The 22210-nt window shown below is 49.1% G+C and overlaps 1 protein-coding gene across 3 annotated transcripts in view; it reads right to left on the reverse strand.

Moving 5' to 3' along the window:
• The window catches only part of FGF12 (fibroblast growth factor 12), a 232338-nt gene that overhangs the window by 101634 nt on the left and 108494 nt on the right, over positions 1-22210 (reverse strand). The window contains exon 1 of one of the 3 annotated variants that reach the window (XM_087739168.1): positions 3145-3640. The exons of the other annotated variants lie outside the window; for them this stretch is intronic. Coding sequence (XP_087595294.1) covers positions 3145-3343 — 199 coding nt within the window. The 5' untranslated portion in view covers positions 3344-3640. Of the gene's footprint in view, positions 1-3144; positions 3641-22210 lie in introns of those variants that run through there. 3 annotated transcript variants of the gene reach the window in all.

A 22210-nucleotide genomic window follows, 5' to 3' on the forward strand; every position in this document is an offset into this window, starting at 1 on the left:
TTTCTGCAGTCTGTTTTCCCTAGGAGCTGATAGCTTTGATTATACAAGATGTCCCTGCATGGACCTGGTTCCCCATAGCTTGCCAAAACCCGCGACTACTCATGCCCACTGCCAAGTGAGCCTGAACTTCTACTGGCTGCAAATTCTCCCTTCCCATACAAGAGCAGGAGTATTTCACTCTCCCTTCACACAAGCTGCGAAATGAAGCACAAGGTGTCAACTAGTGCAAAATGTAACTCTGCTCGCACACATCTTTACTGAATATTTTAGTTATAGCACTGCTTGAGTCACACATTAAAAAACACTTAATTGACGTAAGCTCACAGTTACTTTTACAAAAGCAAAGGGAACGTGAACCACCATCAGTGTTATTTTTCTGTAATGGTGCAAGTTGCTACAGCTCCACCATTGCCGCATCGTAAGCTCACTGGCAGCGGGGTCCCAGAGCGCAGCGCACTGGAACGCGCACCAGGAATTGGGTCTCTGTGTCAGGTAACTGCTCCGTACCTTGGTCTCACCTTCTGTAAAATGGGAAGAATCCTCTCCATTTGGTAGAGCTTGTTGAGTACTACAGATAAAAATCAATCTGTAAATGTGAAGTATTTTGACAAGTTACTCCTCATAGCCATAAAACGAGGTCATGTTTAAAATGGTAAAGATAATTCCCCTAGCACTGTACCATTTCCAAATGCGACTGTACCCCTTTTGAACATGGATGTTTCTCACGTTCCTTTCACTGACTTGCAAACTACTGAGCCAGCATATCATTAAGTACACATAATCACTGGGGTTGTGGGTCACTGCACAATGTATGCACGTTTCTTTAAACCAGTTTCAATTCATTTGCATGTAATTTTCTATGCAGAAGAGAGACTCTGCAATGAATAAGTTATCTGGGCACAATACACTCCCTGAATAAACAATCTGAGCAGCAGCAAACCCAGTGGCATGCTGCCTTCTGAGCAGCACACCTGAGTCCAGGAATAGGATGTACCAGTGAAATAAATCTCTATTTAAAAGACGGATATAAGGAACTAAAGCAGACACAGTCCATAGCCTAGAAAAGGACACTTAAATTTTTTTCAAAGAAACTTAATTCCTCTACTTCTTTAATTTTATAAAATGAATACAGTACTGGTTACAAGTGATTGACAGCTCTAAAGACTGAACAGCTCTATTTTTACAGCACTGAGTAGCATTGATACTTCTTCTAAGTCAATAAAAAGTCTTCCTTAAATCACTCTGGTCTGTAAGTTATTGAACACCTTCCTCAGCATGAAAGTCCGTGGAAGTTGAGGGAATTCTTAGAATTCATCAATTCCTCACAGGCATTTAGTGAGTCCAAAGGAAGCAGAATTCAACCTGTGCAGCTGGCAGCACGGTGGTAGGACCAATACAGACTCACCAACCACACCCTGCTGTAAAAGTCACTCAAACTTTAATGCGACGAAGCATCTTGAAATCCTGGGAACAGGTCTAGACATCCCACCCCTTTTAGTCCTTGAGGGACCTCATTCAATAGCAGATAGAAATGAGGAGGAAAGAGGAATGGGAAAAGATTTCATCAGTGAGACTCCTAGGTCCCACTCTCGATCCTACAAAGAGCGATTCCTGAGACAAAACGACCACGCTGTTTCTGGGCAAGAGCCATCTTTTGGTCTGGGTCACAGGCTAACTAATATACAGGATGGTCCAGCAAGCTACCACTCATCATAACTTGAGTGGAAAAAAAAAGAAAGGCAACATTTTTCCCTTTGAATATTTCAAGTCAATACTTGAGATATTGTGCGTTCTCTTTTGGTAACTGCTTTAAAACAGACCATTAAAGAGTCTGATTTTCACAGCCTAACCCATGCATTGCAAGTCTTGAAGCATGTTGCTAGCTAAATATAGTCCCTGCCCCACAGCCTGTGAATCGAGGGTGCTGACAGCAACCCAGAGCAATTATTCTTTCCTTTTTGTTGACAACAGCCTTCTATGGTGAGAGGCTTTCCCCTATTTCTTTTTGTTCCTTGCTTGACTACAGGTCACGTACCTCAATCTACAGACCAGAAGAGCAGCCCTCAGCTAGCTCTGACACCTTGCTCTAGAGTCATGACTGACAGACTTCAGATGAAGAGACTAACCAACAAACAAAATATTAATGTATACAGAAAACATGGGAGGATTACACAAGTTGATGGTACATCCCAAAGAGCTAAGTAAATGGGTATCACTCTTTTTTAACCTTAATACTAGTGGACACTTGAGAAGAGTATATGTTCACAACAGCTTCTCAAACCAATTGCTGTTTTCTTACCTTAGTGGTGATTTATAGCAGTGAAAAAATAAAGGAAGAAGTAAATAATAATTCCACTGAGAAATCACAGAGGGCCTATTCTTGCCAGGTACTGAGTTCTCACGCCTACCAAGGACAGCTGAGAGCACAAAGCGCCGCTCAGAACTGAAACTGTGGGTGGTGGGACTTCATCGTGGAAATGTGAGCAACATGTACGCTTGGGCTGAAGTTTTCCATAAGGAACCAAGACTGAGCACACACACACGCAAAAAAGATAAAGAAAAGAAAGGAAAAAAAGACTATCCTAAAATGCATTTCTAGGTCCTTGCAAGCTCACTGTTAGGTGCAATGGTCGTGCAGCTGCCATCTGGAAAGCCTTCTGAGCTAATGAAATTCCCTATGCAACTCTGCTTGCGAAGTAGCACTTGATGGATCTAGTTATCAAATGGCCACAATTCTAATTGATCCTCAGTTTATCGATTTCCTTGTCACTATGCAGAAAATAAGAAGAGACTGTTTAAAAAGTGTACGTACAGGGAGGTGGAAAAATACAATTCTGGGTTAAGCTAGCACGGATTAAGCCGTAGGGTCTCTCCTGCCGGAGGACCCGCTTTGCTCACGCTTCGGACAGCGGCGGAGGGATGCTGGCGGCTGGTCCGTGCCCACCCACCCCACCGGCCCGGGGAAGGAGACCGCCAGGACCCAGGCGAAAGTTGAGCGCGGAGCAAGCCTGTCCCCAGACGGCACCCGGCGGTGCCGGGAGAGCCCCGGGGCCGGCCGGCCCCCCCGGCGCACCCATCCCGGCGGCCCCGGGGCTGCCCCACCCCGCGGAGCGGGTCCCCACGGCCCCGGCCCGCCGTACTCACCCGGTCTCCTCCTCACCGGCCTTTTCCTGCCGCTGCAGAAGCGCACTTTGCTGAAGACCCCCAGGACGTGCCTCTCGCAGAGGGAGCGCCCGTCCTTGCTGGGGCTGGAGCGGCGCTTGGAGGCGGACACCCGATCGCTGTTGGACTCCCTCGCCTGCCGCTTCTGCCGGATCAACGAGCTGGCGATAGCCGCTGCCATCGCCGCTCATGGGCCCCCCGCGCCGCTCCGCGCCGCTCCGGGGGGCGCCGCCCGGGCGCGCTGGGGCCGAGCCGCCGCCGCGCCCCGCGGGGACGGGGGACGGGGACACCCCGCTTAACGCGCTGCAGCCCCGAGTCCCGGCGCCGGGGAGGGCTCAGCCGGCCAGGCGGAGCAGGGCGCCCGGGCTAACAACCATGGCTGGCCACCGGACCCCGCCGCCCATGGGTCTGTCCCCCGGGGAGCGCAAATCCCGGCGCGGGCGGCCGTCGGCGAGACCCCCGGCCGGGCTGGCAGCACCCCCGCGCCTTGTAAATCCGGGAGGCGGCTGCCCCGCTCGCAAAGGTCCGCCGGCGGCAGCTGTGTCCAAAGGGGGTGGGTGGGGGGGGCGCGAAGGATCCGCGGGTCCCTGCGGCGCGGTGCCGCTCCGCTCCGCTCCGCCCGGGCGCAGGCGGCGGCGCTGCCTCCCGCCGGCCGCCCTCCGGCGAGGGGCCGTGGGATGAGTCAGAGCCCCCCCGGCCCGCGGCCGGCCGCGGCCCCAGCGCGGTGGCTCCGAGGCGCGGCGCGGCACTGCGCGCACATGGACGCGTCCCGCGGCTCCGCTCCGCTCCCGCGGCCGGGCTCAGGGCGAGCCGCGCTGCATTTCTGTTTGCACTCCTCCTCTTCCTCTTTTCCCCCCCTCCCCACTCCGCTCGCAGAGAGGGCGGGAGGGGAAGGAAAAAGCAGCCACGGGAAAAAGCACCAAGCCAGCAAACAAACAAAAAAGAGGCGATACAATAAAATTAAATTTAAAATAAAAAAAAAAAGAGGCGCCCCGGCCGCGGGTGCGGGCTCACATCGCCGCAGCTCGGCGGCCCGGGCTCACAGCGCCATGGCTGGCGCAGCTCCCCCAGCCCTGCTCGCCGCCTCTGCCCCGGCAGCGGCTCTCCCCGACGGCAGCAACCCACATCGTCCGGCCCGGCGGGAGGCCGCGGAGCGCTCGGTACCGGGGCGGCCCCGGGCCCGGCTGCCGCGGCGGGAGGAGCGATGCGAGGCGGGGAGGAGGTGGAGGAGGAGGGCGGGGGGGTGCGGCTGCCGCTGCTGCTGCTCCGCGCGGGGCTCAGGATGCTCCGCGGTGCCGCCCGACAGCGGCGGGGCGAGGAGGAGCCGAGCCGCGCCCGCTGCCCGCCCGCATCCTCCGGCCCGGCCCGGCAGCGGGAGGGGGGGACGAGGGGAGGCGGGGGGAGGAGAGGGGAGGGAGGGGCCGGGGAAGCCCCCCCGGACGCCCACGCCGCGCGGGGCTGCTGCCAAGGCGGCGGGGAGCCCCGCAGCCCCGCGGCGGCCAGGCGGGGCGGGTCGGGTCGGTGCCGGCCGGGAGCTGAGCTCCGGGCTCGGGAAGAATTGCAGCTGCTCCCCCTCGCCCTCCTCTACGCAATCCTACGTGATCGAGGTTTGGATGAGAAAAATCGCGCAGGCAGAGCGAGGCAACTGCAGCTCCGCGGCGGCTCTGCCCCCTCCGCCCAGGCAGCCCCCGGGAGCCCCCCCGGGCCGGCCCGACGCCCCCGCGGGGAGCCGGGCTTCCCCGGAGCCGCAGCCCCGCCCGCTCCCTCCGACGGAGCCGCCTGCCACTTGCGCAGCCACCCCGGCCAGCTCCTCGGCCATTGCTGTAGGTGCCCGGGCACCCAGCCTCAGCAGCAGCCGAGCATCTCCGTGGCTTTCCCTGCTTCTCCGTGCAAGCAGAGACAGGGCGACAGCCCCCGGCACCCCAAGGGCTGCGCTGCCTGGGGGGGTCGGTGTCTCGCCTGGGGAGCGTGCAAGCTAATCCAGTCCTGGAGGTGTAGGGGTGAAGCATGTACCCAGCTGAAGAGGGCACTTTAAACCAGTTGGTGGCACCCCCTAGGAATTACCAACTTCAGCAAAATAATCTTTGTAACTACTTCGTTACAAGAACTTCGGCTCTAAACTATTTTAATGCATTGGGAAAAAAGGCAGCTGAAACCACCACCCACTATGTCCATAAAGATTAACTAAACTCTGGCATTACTTCCTGATTTTCACTCTTAATCCCTATGCATGCCAGAACGAGGTGGAAACAGGTTCTCCAGGAGAGAACAGGGGAGGAAGATATTCAAAACCATTTGGGAGACTGTGCTGGTTTTGGCTGGGATAGAGTTAATTTTCATCATAGTAGCTAGTATGGGGCTATGCTTTGGATTTGTGCTGGAAACAGTGTTGATAACAGAGGGATGTTTTCATTACTGCTGAGCAGGGCTTACACAGAGTCAAGGCCTTTTCTGCTTCTCACCCCACCCCACCAGCGAGCAGGCTGGGGGTGCACAAGAATCTGGGAGGGGACACGGGTGGGACAGCTGACCCCAGCTGACCAAAGGGCTGTTCCACACCATATGACGTCATGCTCAGCATAGAAAGCTGAGGGAAGAAGAAGGAAGGGGGGACATTCAGAGTGATGGCGTTCGTCTTCCCAAGTAACCATTACGCGTGATGGAGCCCTGCTTTGCTGGAGATGGCTGAACACCTGCCTGCCGATGGGAAGGAGGGAATGAACTCCTTGTTTTGCTTTGCTTGCCTGTGTGGCTTTTGCTTTACCTATTAAACTGTCTTTATCTCAACCCATGAGTTTTCTCACTTTTACTCTCCCGATTCTCTCCCCCATCCCACCGGGGGGTGGTAGTGGGTGAGTGAGTGGCTGTGTGCGGCTTAGTTGCCGGCTGGGGTTAAACCACGACAGAGATATAAATGTTTGGCTGTTGATCTCTTTTTAACTGCTGCCAACTTCTTTGAGCAGATTTCACTGTCCCAATCAATAAAGATTTTTATTCCCTTTCCTGTAACTAAAATGCTTCATATTTTAATTTTCTCTGCCGGATTATTTCACTTGACATCAAAGAATGTTGCAGTACAAGGTACAGGCATGGCCTAAAGAAAGCCGTTTGCAATCAGAGAATCACTGTCTCAACTGCCAGTGAATTATCCAAAGCTTCATCTTCAAAGGATGTGAGCAAATCTGATATCTTCCCAAGAAAGAGGTTTTCCATCTATATATAATGATACTTTTTTGCCTGTAGTCTTCAAATCTCTGGTGAAAGAATGCTGTTTTATCCCTCCCCCCCCCCCATATTAGATAAGTTTCAGTTATTTTGATGTGCAACTAACTTGGGTTTTCGTGTAGCTGTAAACCGGGAGCAGCAGCTCTGCACTGAAAAATGATCCTAATCAGTGATAAAGTTGGCCACAGTATTTTTTTTTTTCTGGTGATTTGTGGATCTGAAAAGAGAGCTGCTGCAACTCTAAGAAGAAATGCTTCTCCCAGGTCTCTCTGCTTCTGCAGTGATGGAATTAAATTAAAGCAGAGCTTGTGAAACTGAATATAATGTTGCATTTGCTAACGCGCAGGTCTGTCTTTATTTATAGATGGCCAAGGAGTCCACAGGGTTTGGTTCTGAACGCGGGCACAGTGCCATGAACTCCTGGTGACATTACTGGCATGCGCATCTGCTCTGCACCACTCTGGATCATACCTCAACTTCACAAAATTTTCTGAAGAGCCCATGCTTTTATAAACACCAAGGAAGGCCAGAACGGTCTTGAGCTGGAGAACTGAAAGCCAACCTCACCATGCGCCTGCACTGTCATTCTTGCAGGTGAAACATTACCTTTGGTGGGCTGCCAAGTGCAGCAGAAAAGCCTTCATGTGCTTTGGTCTCTGCCAGTGGAAGTTCTTTCCTTCAACTTCCATTAGGGTAAACAGGGCTCAAAACATCTCCCACTTTCATCTGTATCAGCTGCTTCTCTTTGAGGGTAGTGCAGCCTATGCTGTTCCCTATCAACTAGCCCCTGCTGAACCCAGGGGCTGCATCCCTCGTTTCCACCAATGCAAGCTGAATTGTTTGACCAAACTGGGCCAATATGGCATTTTTCCTTAAGGCACATATTTTTCTTTACATATTTATCTATCTTTAATACAATATAATAATCTCTATATTATATAATTATTAAGGCAATTTTTCCTCCTGCCTCTTCTCCCCTGGGCTCCCTCCTCACCTCCAGTCCCAGTCTGGAAAGCTGCACAGTGCACACTATGAAGATGGAAGGAGAGAATAGCACTGATTCATAAAATGAACGAGCAAGACAGTGCTTTGATCATGCTGGAGAGATACGTCAATGCTCCTCCTGCAGTTTGTGAAGAAAGGCCCCATCCTGCACACAGGAGCAGGCAGAGGGTCAGAATCCCTATGGCTGCTGGAGAATCAGACTCACAATGCTTATTAAATATCCCCACCCCACCCTAAGCGTCCAGGGGCCTACGCATTAGGCACTTGCTATGGAAGGAGGCCAACATAAACATTTCAAGACACTGAGGTTTTGTTCACTTGATAAATAAACTCTTCTGTCCTCAGTGCTGATGTTTAAAATGAAGGCCTGGCTGAATTTCAGGGCTTTGGTGGCTTGAACAGAGAAGAGATCTAGAATTGCATTCCCTTACCTTCCTAAACAGAATGATCTATCTAGGTCAAAACGGAGGTTATTGGCATCCTTCCTTAGTGAAGTGCAATGATTCCCGCAGGGTTGCTAACAGAATATCCTGTTTATTTTTCATAGAGCCTTCAAAAGCCATGGGCTATGTTCTGTAGATTCAGTCATTAGGCATACCTCTGCTTTACTAATTCTGTACACACAGAGCTAACTACAGATAGAAGTGTATGCAGGTTTTTTGCTGTTTTATCTGCATAGCTACTGAAAACGCATGCATGAAAGTTACGGGAGAGATTTAAATTTAATACCACTTTAAAATGTATATGCTTGCTGCTGTAGTTGCACAGGGAAAAGAAAGACGCCCATCTCTGGCCAATAATTATGAATGGCCTAATTCACCATTTTACAGCAGCATAGCAACAAATCTCTTCCAATAGGAAGGCACTGTTGAGTTTGAAAGTCTGCATGCAGACACCTCTTAAGAATTGTGCCCAATTTCCACGCTGTGTAAATTACATCTAAAATGTGCATTGCCAGGGCTGCTTATTAAGCAGAATTAAGCCCATATCCATGTTTTATTAACTTTATTCTTTACAAGGTAGCCCCTTGTTGCATGTCTAGCATAATTAAAATTCATGCAGCTTTGGCATTCCCCAGTCTCTCTGCGTGGGCGGACTTTTTTTAAAAAAAAAAAACATGCCTGGGTAACCTGATAAAGAAAAGGAAAGACCTTACAATATTTTGCTCCATTTATGCGTGGGGTAATTCTGTTTACAATACCTGGTTTTATATCTATGTTTGGATGTCTAATAAGAATTCACATGGCCGCTTAAAAATATGCTGTTTGGGGAGAGAGATCTGGCCCTAAAACAGCAGCAGAGTACGAAAACTGGCTGGCTTTCTGGGCTTTTCTCGCACCGCTGATCCCTGAGCTGACTAGGCCTTTTAATAAACACAGAAGAGCCTGCATCATCTGATTGCTATATTAAAATAATTTATTTAATGGGCCCCTCACCCCCTTTTTTGGCTTCAAAGATTCAATTAAAACAAAATTTGCAACTCATCACGAGGAGTATTCATTAGCCTACCCAGTGTCTTTAAAAACAGCTCTAGCCTGGGGAGAAGTTGGGCTTCTCTGTGTCTTAAAGCAAGTGGCAGGTACGCAGTTACGCAGATCACAGAATGAAACCACTGCTCCAAAAACCAGGCCACAGGCAGCACCAACACAACAAAACCAACTGGATCCCAGAAAAAGAAATAATTCTACTTGGATTTTGTATGTTTGTATACATTTTTTCCTATTTAAGAGAGGATTTCTACTTAACAGAAGGTTTTATTTCTCCTCAGTGACTTGTTGCCTACACCAGGTGGAGGCAGGGGAACACAAGAAAGCTTTGCTTCACTGAAGGCAACTGTGGCTGTCTAGGAATGAAAATGCCATGATGCATTTCTCTTCCACAAGCCTCCTGTATGGCTGAATAGACTTTGTCTCCTGGAAGCACCTGCTGGGAAGAGCAGGAAGGTACACCGTACGTACACCGTCTAGGGTTGATTCTGCTGCCTACGCCTTGCTGCAAAAGTCATCTCCCCAAAACAAAGCGTGAAAAGGAGTAGTAGCAGGGGGCATCTGAAATTGTTCCCACATATGAAGAAAGACCTCCCTGCAGACAGGTCAGTGCCTGTCCCACGTGCCACAGCAAGACCTGGGGCTTGTTCAAGATGGGCTCAGCTCAAAACTGCTGTTACCACCCCACCCCACCAGTCCTGTTCATCAACCATTCTGCCACTGCCTTCCCCACTGGGATCAGGGCATGAAAAACTGTTGTCCTTGCAGTGATGTGCTTCAGTTGTGGCTTCATTAGTGGCAGGAGTCCAAGAGAAAGGGCCTGCAAACACCTGCCCAGTGACAGCGCTCACATGGCACTTCAGTCATTAAGGCAATGCAAGGAGGCCTCACTGAAGGGTCTTCAATCAAGGAGCAATGAAAGGATTGGCACTCTACTTGCAGATAACCAAGAGCGCCCTCTCTTCCTGAGCAAGGGACACACAGCCAACCAGCTACTTCAGGCTTAGAAGCACCCACCTAGGCATATGGAAAGAAAACTCAAGTATCTTCTTGCCTGTACTATAGCTGCTGAATTTAAAAAACAGGACAGACAGCTGCCTCCCTTCCTTCCTCCCTCCACCTCCTCTTCCTCACTGGGCTTCTCCCAACATCCAGAAACTGCCTCCATCTGCCCCCTTAGGGTCTTTTTCCCCCGTGGCCACTCATCTCATAGCCCTAAGCCACAGGAACATCAAGGAACTGGAAGGGGAGGGAGAGCATAGACTTGAGATTTCATTCCAGGTCTTACATCTGCATTTACAGCATGCAAGAAAGAGGAAAAGACCACATGCCTCATGCTTTTAATGCAGAGCAGGAGCTTGAGGCTGAAATAGGTGAAATAGCCACCACAGAACAACCCCAGCTGCGAGCCTGAGACCGAATGCACACACATCATGCCCTTCTCTGTCTGAAGCAGAGACCTAGTCCTCAGACCTCAGGGTAGCAGCACTTTCATGAACAACTCCTATAACCTTCTCCTCCCTCTGAGAGGTCAGCCATCCCCATCATTCTCTTTGAATCCTATTTGATGACAGCCTGTAGTCTGTTTTGGCCTACAGTTTCAATAACGCAAGAAGTTCCTCATTCTCACAAACATTGAACCTGGTTGCATCTGGCTTTACATCTTGAAGATGATGTGCTCTCGGTGGAGAGGGGAGTGTGACCCCACAGTGCAGTTTCAGGCCCAGGGCCTCCAAACCCCTGGGCTCAGGACGACTAAGGGGCTGCCGATGCTTTTCCCCCCTCCCTGGGAAGAAGGAAAGCTGCTCAAGCTGTGAAACCTCCTCGTGTTGTAACCATGCAGCCAGACACTGATTCCAACTGGAACTGTTTTCAAGTGTGCCGGGAAAAGCCTTTCAATTTAAAGTTTCCATCAAGCTGACTTTGCTGAAAGTCAAACAGATCCTTCCTGATTAGATCTTGGCTGAGGCAAAACAGCCCGATTATGTGATTGAGAATGATAAAAAGAAGGGAGGGAGAATGAAACCCCTATCGCGTTCCTCCAGCAGGGCTGTGGGACCGTCTGCTCCACAGCAAGTCAAGGCTTGGAGATCGGAGACATCAGCCTCCTTAATGCAGGTGTGTTGCGCTAGCATAGGCCAAGAGGGAAAGAAGGGAGAGAAGCTGTCAAGGAGAAATAACAGACTCCCTCCAGACCCATAAATCTCTCTATCTGCACGTAATGGATTCTACCAGACCTAAAGAGGCCTTGGAAAGTTCCCTGACCCCAAACTTTGCTTGTCCCTTCATCCAGCCTCCAAATTTGCAGCCCAGGATTTGCAGCCTGAGCCAGGTCGTATCTCAAATCCTGCTGGGTCAGAAGAGCAATGCTTCAAAGGGGCAGCCCATTGCTCTGTCACTCTGCAAAGACTCCTTGCACAGTTCGGAGAGCTCGCAGGAAAATGCAGTGACTCTGACAAAACCTGGTACTCCCACTGCCATCGAGCTCTGCAGAACAGGAGTGCTGGGACATTAATCCTGCCCTCAGGATGCCTCTGAAGTTACCTGCATCCAGATTGCATCTTATTTAACCAAACCTGCTTATTTCTCCCACATACTGCAAGGGCATACTCAACAGTAAATGAAAATATGAGATTACAGCTGTCATACAGCTAGGACAAGGGCTGAAGACTCCCTGATCCCCCACTGACCTATAGCACTGGGTAAAAAGGATCTGGGTGAATACATCACTTCCCCCACATACTCCTGGCCTCCAAGCACACCTCTTGCTATTTGCATTTTAATTTATTTCCCTCCCCAGCAATAAATCAACTTTTCTATCTCCCCAGTAAAATGAAATCTCATGTTCTCTCTCCCCGGACTCTCACAGCTACTGCAATCCAGACACCAATAAAGATATCAGTAGCCTGGAAGCAAATCTAAGTTTGCCAAGGATACAAAGACTAATGCAGTAGTAATTAATGATCGCAGCAGGTCTGGTGAAGAGACTAAACTGAACTGACATGGAATCTGAGTTCATAGAAACAAGTTTCATTTTAACACAGCCAGATCAAACCTCTGGGGACAAATTGTGCAGTTTGTATTACTTCAAGACTGGGCACTTCTTTTTTCCCAGAAAGCTGTGACTCTGCTAATTGGGAACCATGAGAGAGATACAGCTGAACAGGAGCCTTCTCCACAGAACTGCAGCTAGGAGAGCCCAAGCCCATGGGTGCATGCGTGGAGCAACAGGGAGCAGAAGCAGAAACGCTCTGTCACATTTGTACCCAGTGGAGCAAACACCGGTATCACAAAAGTCACAAAGTCTGATTGCCACACTTCAGAAGTGGCAAGGATCAGAACACAGTTCCAGGAGGGTCTCAGGTTTACAAAGAATATGGGTATAGTGAGAGACTTGAGCAGTTCAGTCTCTTTGTTGCAGTAATAAGCACGTCTACAGGGGATTCACATGGGGCCACCCTGTGAAAATGCTCTTGGTACTGAGCTGTATTTAGCCTGTTAATACCGTGGCCACTGATAGTTTGCTGTTGCTGAAAATCTAGCCACAGAAGAAAAATAGTTGAGATCCTCTGTATCCAAGAGAATGACAGAGAAGACTTGGCCCTGACTGATAAATCTCTCACCTCTCAGTAAGAACATTTTGAAAAGGAGGGGCTCTTTCAATCCAGCAAAGTCAGAATGAGATCTGGAGGTTATGAGTCAAGGCAAGGCTCGTGTTTATTGTTAATAGCAAAGGTAATTCATCAAGAGAATGATATGGCAAGAGTTGTGATAGATTCTCTATCATTTCACCCTAAGAGCCAACCTCTTTCAAAAATAGATAAGCTGATATCATAGCACACAGGGTACAAAGGACCCTGGAGAGGTCACCCCTGTACTGTGCCAGCAGTACCTTCACCATCGCTGACAAGGTTGGTCCGATCCCTGCTTAGGGACCGGAAAGATTGGTCCAATCCTTGCAGTGGAAATCCCACAGCTCCCTTGAGAATGCAGCTCTGCACCACCCTCAGCTGAGAAAGGCTCTTCCTAACATCTAGTCCAGTTCCAGCTTATCTCCAAGTTTCTTGCCCTATTGATATGCCTGTCACAGAGGACTTACTGGGCTTGCTCTGTGCAGTCCTGACTTGAGTGAAGCAGGAAACCAGACTCCGCAATCACAAATAGTCCCTTCTGCCTGACTTCTGAGGCTCACCCGGCGTCAGTCAGTATTAGAGCTAATATAAACAGAAACCTACTTTACAGAAAATCTTAGGTTTGAAGTTATGTTTCCTCCCCACAAGGTATCAAAATGAGACCTTTTGGAGCTCACTATGAAATGCCAGAAGAGCAAGAAAGCACACTGCTGTGGTCTTGCCACTTTTCAAGACCAAGACTCAAGTCTCTGCTTTTGCACTAGGCAGAGCAGGGGCATGAAACTGGGCCTTTAAATCCCTGTGCAACGGGCTCTCCCAAAATGACTATTTCCTTTCTCCCTCCTGCAGTTTTGATAAAGTGGCATTTTTCAAAAGAAAAAAGCACCACTACTGATTGTTTGGCTGCTCCTTCTACAGGCATCCATCACGGCCTCCCAACCTGTATCACTCATGTGTCTCCCTGACACAAATTACAGTTTTGCCCTTTTCTGCCCCCCTGAACTCCAGAAGTTCTTAAAGCAGAAGCTGCCATAGCTGCTCTAACCACTTTGTAGGGCTCTTCTGGGGCTTTCCAAGAATAGCTTTTGGACATGGGCAACCCTGTTTCCTTGTGTTCTTTATTCATGACCTCTCTACAGCTCTTGTCTTGGACAAGGAATTCCTGTACAGTGTGATTTCTTTCCTCTCTAGCTATGCTTGCCTGTCCTCCCCCTTCATATGCATGTTTCTTTTCCCACTTCAGGGAGAGAGTGTCTCTTTGGTCTCATTCCATCACATAACACAAAAACATTATTCAGTTAAAGGGCTGTTGGAGCCTGCTACAGACAAGTCATTGATTGAATTCAGTGTCCAGAGACTACCCCTGTAAAACAGTAGAAATAAGCGGAGAGAGCGATGCTTTCTATCAGACATGGAGAAAGCAGGCACAGACCCTGCTTACCCATCGAAGTCACGTCCTCTAGCCTTCCCTTTTGAATGCAGCCAGATCCTTCAGGATGAGAGGACAGCATCCCCCAAGTTTCCCTTTCTATCCCCACAAAGAAGGCTGCAAAGTTGGGAATGCTCCCTCCCCACCTCCCCAAGGACAGTGCCAGCTGCCCCTCCTGTGGTACCCAGCACGATGGCCATGGCCATGCCACCTGCTCCACGGCATTTACAGGAGCCTGTGGGCGCTCCTGGGGCAGCTGCCTGCTGTGCAACACTCCTGCCCCAGCAGAGGGGCAAGGGGCAGCCTCTGGTAACCAGACAAGCTGGCAAGGCAGCCAGCAGCACTCCAACAAAAGGTGCTGTAGCGTTGCCAAGTGTTGTCAGATGCAGGGAAACTCACAACAAGAGCTTTCATCTTTCATTATGATTGAATGCTCCTCCTCTAGCCTGTTGAAAATACCGTCTTCTGAGATGCTACGGGCTCACTGAAGTTCGTGCAAGGTAGTATAAACCAGGGGGCAAGTCATTTGCATTTCTTTTGGCTGAAGCTTATGTATAAGACTAGCTGTGCTTGGCAACTGGAAAACGTATAAGTGTGGGGGTGGGGAGCCTAAATTAAAAGCCACTTAAGTGGGTACTTGAGTAATTATTGGGAGGCTTCTGAAGAGACATTTTTGTCAGTAATTAAGGAGTACATGGCTTTGTGCTGGGTACAGGTGGCAATGGAGACCATCAGCACTCCATACAGAGATGACCAGCTATCCATTAGCTGCAGAGGCATGTTGGGATTTTCTGCGCAAAGAGCATCCTTCAGAATTGAAAGAGGGCCAGAGCAATAGAGGGGCTGAAATCCTGATTGTCTCACAGTCTCAGATCCTCTGCACCAGGGAACAGGATGCACAAAACTATTTTTATGAAGCCACCTAGCTCTCAAGGTCCCTGTTCCTCAGCAGAGACAGGTCCCATTGATGCCTCTGTCTTCAGGAGCTCCAGAGGCCCTGCATTCCTGGAAAACCTCCCCATCCAAAGGAACTGAAGCAAAATGTGCTGGGCAGTTCCAGCCTTGAGGAGGGCTGGGTTATGCCTCCCATCAGCAGCATGGGCAGGTTAGTTGTGACCTGGCTCCAGGGATGCTCTCTCTCTTTTCCCTGACTTGTTTTCATAAGCCTCATGCAAGCTTTGTCTCCTACTTGCTTGGCTTTTGGGATCTTTGTTTCTTAAAGAAAGCCAATAATACATGCTCCCTTCTCAGTGTTAGGAGACAAATAAATTATTTCTTTAGTCCACTACAGCAGACACTTCTAGGAACCGGTGCCTCTAATACCCATTCCAGCCCTCCTCAAATGCTGTAAAATGTGGGGTGCAAGAAGGTGCCCTCACATGAAAAGACTGATTTGACAATGAAGTGACTGAGAAATAGAGCAACATCCTCATGACAAACTCAGGCACTTAGGAAATTAAGTGTGAAGATCTGTAGCTACTAGGGCAGTGTCTGCCTCCTCATTAAAGATGCAGGTAAGGAAGCTTGAAGACAGTAGCAGTAAAAGGAGCATATGCAACACAAACATGTCCTTGTGAAGGAGCATATTTCATAGACACTTCATTACCTTCAACAACTTTCAGGTCCTTGCTTATTCATCAGCAAGTCTCAACTGTGATGAGCCAAAAAACATGGGCTGGGTTTATCAAAATGGACATAAATGAGCTAGACTTCCAGATCTCACTGATGCTCCAGCGATCCCCCCACAAGCTCCAGCCTCAGCCCCTTGCACTACCAGTGCTCTGTGCTGAACATGGGGTGTGCAAGAGATCCCTGTGCAGCACGCACCAGTGCTTGCCCCAATTAAACATGCCAGAGCAACTCCTGCAAAGTTTCCCTTCAAAAAAAATATAAGGAGGCAAGCATCAGGCATTCATTCTAGAAAAGGCTACATGCTACTCCCAGCCTTATTATTTGCACTTGGATAGCTCCAGCAACCAATGCAATCCCCTCACTTTTCTTTCTTGACCCCTAGCACAATGTAGGGTCTGAAAAGTCTTCTTTCTGTTGTTATTTCTTTAACCATTTCACATGGACTCTGTCAGCTTGATTTTGGCCTGGCTTCTCAGTTTTGTGGGGGGACAAAAAAAAAGGAGCATTCATAAACCTTCAATCAAACGGAAAATATGCCAACAATATTGAACAGCTTGAATGAAAGCTTTTCTTTTTAAACAAAGGATGCTCCCTTGTGTTGCTTGAAACCCTGGCACTGGAGCAATTAAGAAAGTGAAACTGGCTACAAACTAAAGCAGAATGGACATGTTTCATAGATCTTCATTGCCCAGGCAGAAAGAAATGTAAACAGGGCATAAATTACAGCAGCCAGAGGACAGATAAGCTGAAGGACAATACTGGCACAAGAGCAAATGGGTAGAAATGGGCCAAGAATAAATTTAGACTAGAAATTAGACATGGATCTTAAGGTTCTTTTCCAACCTTAATGATCCTATGATTTCTAGCCATCAGAGGAGGAAGACACTTCCAATAGGACCAGTGGGCACTGTGAAAAGACCCTTTCTCTCATCTGTAGCACCAATACTTTTGGTCTTTAAAAGAATGGGGAAACGTTTGATGTGCATTCAGTAGGTTTTTTAATGAGCATTGTCCCTTTAACCTTTGCTAATTGTTCCATCTTAAAATATATCTATCCTAATAGCCTTGCTCATTTAATTGATGAATTAAAGTAAGCAACAGCAATTATTGAGTGTTTTTATTTAGTGGCGTCATTAAATAAAGCAAAAGAAAATAAGATCGCATAAAATACAAATGGTCTTATGTAAGTGTTGTTAGGGATGCAATGACACGAGGGCATTCAGTCAAGTGTTTATATTGTTACTATCATTCAGACATCAGCTCCAAAGCTTATCTAATTTGAAAGCCACTCCTGCAGATCTTTGCTATTGATTGGTGCAGTCTGCAGAGACACCACTTTTTACAAACTCATTCCAGCATAGGGAAGCTGTCAGCTCCCATGTGCAGGGTCCCTTGGCCAGCTGGTACCCACATGTGTCTGCATGTGTCTTTTCTGCTTGCCGGATACTTTGGCGATACCCAGTATCATCTGGCAGGGGGGGCGGGGGGTATTCTGTTGGCAGGGTGAGTTAGGAAGAGACATACCCTCAGCTCTTCACCCCAGAAGATCTCCCCTGACCAGGACTGCTGGTCTCTCAAATTAGCTACTGCTCAGCCTAAGTAAAACTTATGTTTATGCCTGTAATTTCTGCACTGAACTGCTATATTGCCAGTTAATGTTGTTTAGAAATGAATTGCTGCTGCATAATGTACGGCAGAACAACAAATACACATTAGCTACATATCACAAATCAGATCATTACCAAGCAAGATATTCTTACGCGTGTTCAACCTCTTATACGATGTAATAGGATGCTATCAAAATAGAGCTCGCATTACAATGACAGTTTTGGCTTCTAGCACTTTGGCTTTTATTGTCATAAATTCTAATTTTCTGATTTTTATCTGCTCTTCCTCCCCTGCTCCTAGTGGCGTAGGAATTATGATTATGCCAGCTCTAAAACTAGACTGCCTGTTTTTAAAGCAGCCTTTCTGCCTGATTCACAAGCACAGCACTGAAGCATTTGAGACAGAAACGTTGCAGATCATCCTCAATGCCAAGAGCAAAGCACCAAGTTGACAGGCTTCACCTCGACTCCCACGTCCGCCACCAGCCCACGGAGTGACCACAGGTGCGTACCCTCCTCCCTACGCTTCAAATTCCTCCCATCCATAAAATGAGGGCAATGATATTGCTTTTGTGAGCCCTTACCATAGGAAAGCTTGCAAAGATACTTTCCTGGCGGATCAGATGGATTCCAGGGTGGGATTTTTCAAGCAATGCAGGCAAGGGGTGCCGATGGAGGAGCCCCCACTTTCCCCATGCTTGCACAAATGGAGCTGTTGGGAAGGGCCCCCACTTTTGAAAGGACCAACACACTCTTCAGCTGACACCTTTCATAGCGTCCCCTCAGTGTCCAGCTCAGCTCCTCTCCACCACAAGCTGAGACCCTGCCTTATCTTACCTCCCCCTGCGAGGCCGTAAGGGGAGGGCTTGGCACCGCTGCTGCAGAGGAGCCCCAGCCCCACCAGCCGTGCTCTCCCCCCTTGCCAGCTCTTCCACCATATTTACAGCCCGCAGGATTTCCGTGGCACTGCTGTAAATGACAAGGTTGCTACCTCCCTTCACCAGGATGTCGTTTTTTATCCCCACAGTCCCTCTGCATGCAGTACAAGGACACACGAGCTCACCAGCCCAGAAGCAGGGGAAGAAGATGGAGGTACCAAGCAAGGCTGGGGCACACTTGACACTGTGCTCCAACAGCCACCGGGTGAGCAGCGAGGACTCAGACTCTCGCAGGCCTCGGGGCTGCACCAACAAAATCATTTTGACTAGTAGGAAACACTGCTCATGGGTACTGGAGAACCCCTGTCCTTCCAGCATGCTGAAACGGTGGTCAGACCTGCAGCCTCCATCCAGCTCCTGGGAAGCACCAGGGCTTCACAGAGAAGTTTCCCACTCAGAAAGGTCCTTTTCCATCCTGCATAAACGACTGAGGGATCACAGGAGCAGAGCAGGAGCAACTGTACCCCAAACGGCTGTAGGATTAAAGCTCTCAGCATAGGCAATTTCAGAAATTTTTCAGCTTTTTTTTGTGCATTGTGAGGAGAGTGAAAAATAAGAAAAATACATAGCGTTGCACCGAGTCGTCTTTTTTTCCTACAATGAATTCAAAAGAACGTGGAAAACAATATTGGGTTCACAGAACTATTTTAGTTTGCTTGAACTTAATCTTGTTTCTTTTCCACATTATTTAACCCTTAAAAGGTTAATCTTGAGGAAACGCCCAAACTTTTTAAACTTTCCAATGACTTTTTTTTTTTGAGGGGGGGAAGGGGTTGTAAAATACCTTGGAATTTGTCTCTCATGGAAAAATTTGAAGTGCAATTAGATAATGATTTGGAACAAAACAAAGCTCTCCAGGTTATGATTTTATGTATTTTTTCTAAAATTGGGGAGAGATCTAATTTTGTCTCTAAATCCAACATTGTTTTTTGTTTTAGAGGCACCATGGTCACCCCTGCATCTAAGCCAAAGCTTTCCCAGTTTTGTTTCCAATGGTCTGTGGGTCAGAGCAAGCCTACTTTTTTCTTTTTCTATACGGAATAGTCCAAATCAGGTATTTATAATTGCGATTGGAAGGAGCTCAATTAATCCTTTTTATACTGAAGGTGGACAATCCCAGGGCATAAGGATCCACAGACTGACATGCAACAGAGGGGAAGGCAGCGGATACGGGAGGTGGAAAGGGAGAGAGCCTGCCATGCAAAATGAACCGACCACACCAGCATTGCTGCCCAAACTGAGCAAAAATACAAGACTCACCAATCAAACGAGGAAAAAACCAAGTTTCAGTTTCTTTTCACCAAGCTACAGCACTGTCCCCCTGGGGCTGACCATGTACCACGTACCTCCACTGCCCCGAGAGACACAAAACGCCTGCTACCTGGCAGCAGACCAGTCCTTTACCCTACGCAGTAGCGTGCACTCTTCATGCTGCGAGACACGTTGAGGGTCCGTGCTCAAACCCACACAGACTTAGGAAAATGATGATAAAAAATCACTGCCTATTTACATCAGTCCAGACAGGTGCATGCACCCCTGAATTTACACAGGAAGGACACTGCTAATGATTTTTATCTTAAACTACATCCTTTTTGAAGCATTCATCTCTCATCCTTTCTTTAGTTCCATCATTTTTAACGTCTGCAAGTGCTTGCAAAAAATGCATCAATTATCAAACAGCATATATAAACAGTATATAAAAAAAGCTACCAAGCACATAGGCTGGGGTGGGTGGCTGTGGAGCGGCTGAGCTGTTGCTGGTTGCCACTGCTGCTCCGCAGCCGCCCACACACCATAGCCCAAAGAGGAGCATCCCAGCTGGCAGAGCCGCCTGTGCCCCCCATCCCGACTCAAGGGATAAGGGAAGGCAAAAAGAAAACAAAAGAAAAAAAAAAAGAAGAAAAAGAAAAAAAAGGTATGGAGGGGAAGAAGGGAAAAAAGGAGAAAAAAGGGAAAAAGGGGAAAAAGGGAAAAAAAGAGGAAAAAGGGGGGGAAAGGGGGGAAAAAGAAAGATAAGCAAAGAAAGGAAAAACGAAGAGAGAAAAGAACACACACACACCCCCCAAAAAAGAAAAAAACCCTAGAGTATAAATGCAGAGGAAGGTTTTTTATAACTACCTGAAAGGCCTTTATTCATTTAAACTGGGACTTCTGCACACCAACAAGCCCCCCACAAGCCACACTGGGAGCTTGACAGCGTTCACCTTTTGAGCAATGTCCTAGCACAGCCGCTGGGCCCAGGCACCCCTCTGCTGTCTGCTGGCTCTGCAGCCGGGAGCTGGGTCTCACGCAGGCAGCAAAGCTGCCCCAGGAGATCTTGCCAGGGGCCAGGACTTGCGGTAGGGTCAGCTGGAGGGAAATGGGGCTGCTGGCAGCCAGAAAATGCTCCTCTAAACACCTGTGTTCTAGAGGAGGGAGGGAAATGCAGGATCCACTCCAGTCCCACGAGGCTAGCCGGGGCAGAGCTCAGGCAGCTCGCCACTCCGCTTCCCACCAGCCAGAATTTCAGCCCCAGTTCACTGCGTGGAGCAAATCAGCACCAGATAAATCCACATCCCAGATAAAACTTGCCGGACTCAAGCCCTGCAAGCTGGGGGCTTTCCGTTGAGCGGAAACTTGAAATAAACGGCTTTGGCTCAAACTTGGAAAAGACGCGTGCGCTGGAAATCAGTAAAAGGAGAAAGAGATGCGCAGCGCCTCAAAGGAGGGGGCCGAGGGACCTTGCCGGGGAGGCCGGCCCGCTCCGCAGCAGGGCGTCCTCCAGCCCCGCAAGCGCGCAGCGGCGCGGGGAGCGGGGAAGCGGGCGGCGGGGAGCGGGGCGGCGGGCGGCGCGGAGGCGGGGAGCGGGCGCAGCGCGGTGGCCGCGCCAGCACTGCCACCTGGCGCTCGCAGGGGCGCACGCACTCGCCCGCGGCGCTGGCGGGCAGCGGTCCGGCAACCCGTCTGCAACGAGACCTTGCCCAGATGGACCTGTCTACCCTAGGCCATTCTCTGAGGCAGGAGTTTCTCCAGCAATACCGTAGCTCTTCTGCCCGCCCGGGGCCACCACTTGCTCCCGTTCAAGTTTGCATCGTTCGTAGCAAGCCTTTCCACTCTTGGCAGCTCTGTAACAGAAGCGCAGGTGCCCTGACAATGAAATGACTCCACGTTTAAAAAAAAAAAAAAAAAAAAAAAAAAAGACATCTGCATGTGATTTGACCAGAATATTTGGTGAATTTGTGCCATTTTACAGTGCTAGTTTGAAAAAAACTTGAAAGAACTGAAAGGAAGGAAAATGTTTTTCTCTGCAAGTCAGACGCTTGCCTATGCTGTTATTCAGGGTGCTTTATTCTAAGTATTTTTAACAAGTTCAAAAGAGAGCGTGTTTCCTTCTGATGGAGTTTTGGACTAAATGTTTGAAATCTCATGCTCTCCCTCCAAACTTTTTGGCATTGCGTGAAACCCCAGATCTGTTGTTCTCCCAGCACTAAGTTAAACTGCCTCTCCCCTTCACAGCACACAGCCCTTGTGCCCTGTACCTAGCAAATCTGAGTGCAAATTGTAAGCTAGAACTGCTTGCTGCTAAATGCAAAGGTCTGTAACTGACACTGGAAAGGCCTACTCGCCTCCATAGATCTCGCTCTGCTTTACAGACTCCAGAAAACTGAGTACATACCAAGGTCACCTGCACTCCCTGCTGAAAATGCAACCAGCAACAGGGTGGAACAAATCACCCGTTTAACGGTGCAGAGCAACGCCCTGCAACGTCCCCGCCAGGCCGTCCGGGGACAGCACAGCGAAGGAGATGGGGATTTTCGAGCAACCCATAGGCAGCCAAGTCAGAAGCTGACCAGAGCCTTGGAGCGGGCATCGTTAAACACCTTGGCCTTGTTTTACAGCTAATCAGAGAGACCATATGGGTTTCAGTGGCTTTTTTCTACCCCATAAGGGGTACACAACAGTTTCGTACACGCTCCTTCCCTCCTGCCTGGTCCTGGTTGCTGCAAGCCAGGACTCACTCAGAAGCGGGAGGCAGCTGCCCAAATTTGGACCTGTGGTTGTGTCATACACAAAATTTACAACAAGGGAGGCCGCTTTTGCCCCTTTACCATCC

Source organism: Nipponia nippon, unplaced genomic scaffold (genome assembly GCF_047370975.1).
Source record: "Nipponia nippon isolate SJK-2023a ecotype South Korea unplaced genomic scaffold, ASM4737097v1 scaffold_7, whole genome shotgun sequence".
Lineage (NCBI taxonomy): Eukaryota > Metazoa > Chordata > Aves > Pelecaniformes > Threskiornithidae > Nipponia > Nipponia nippon.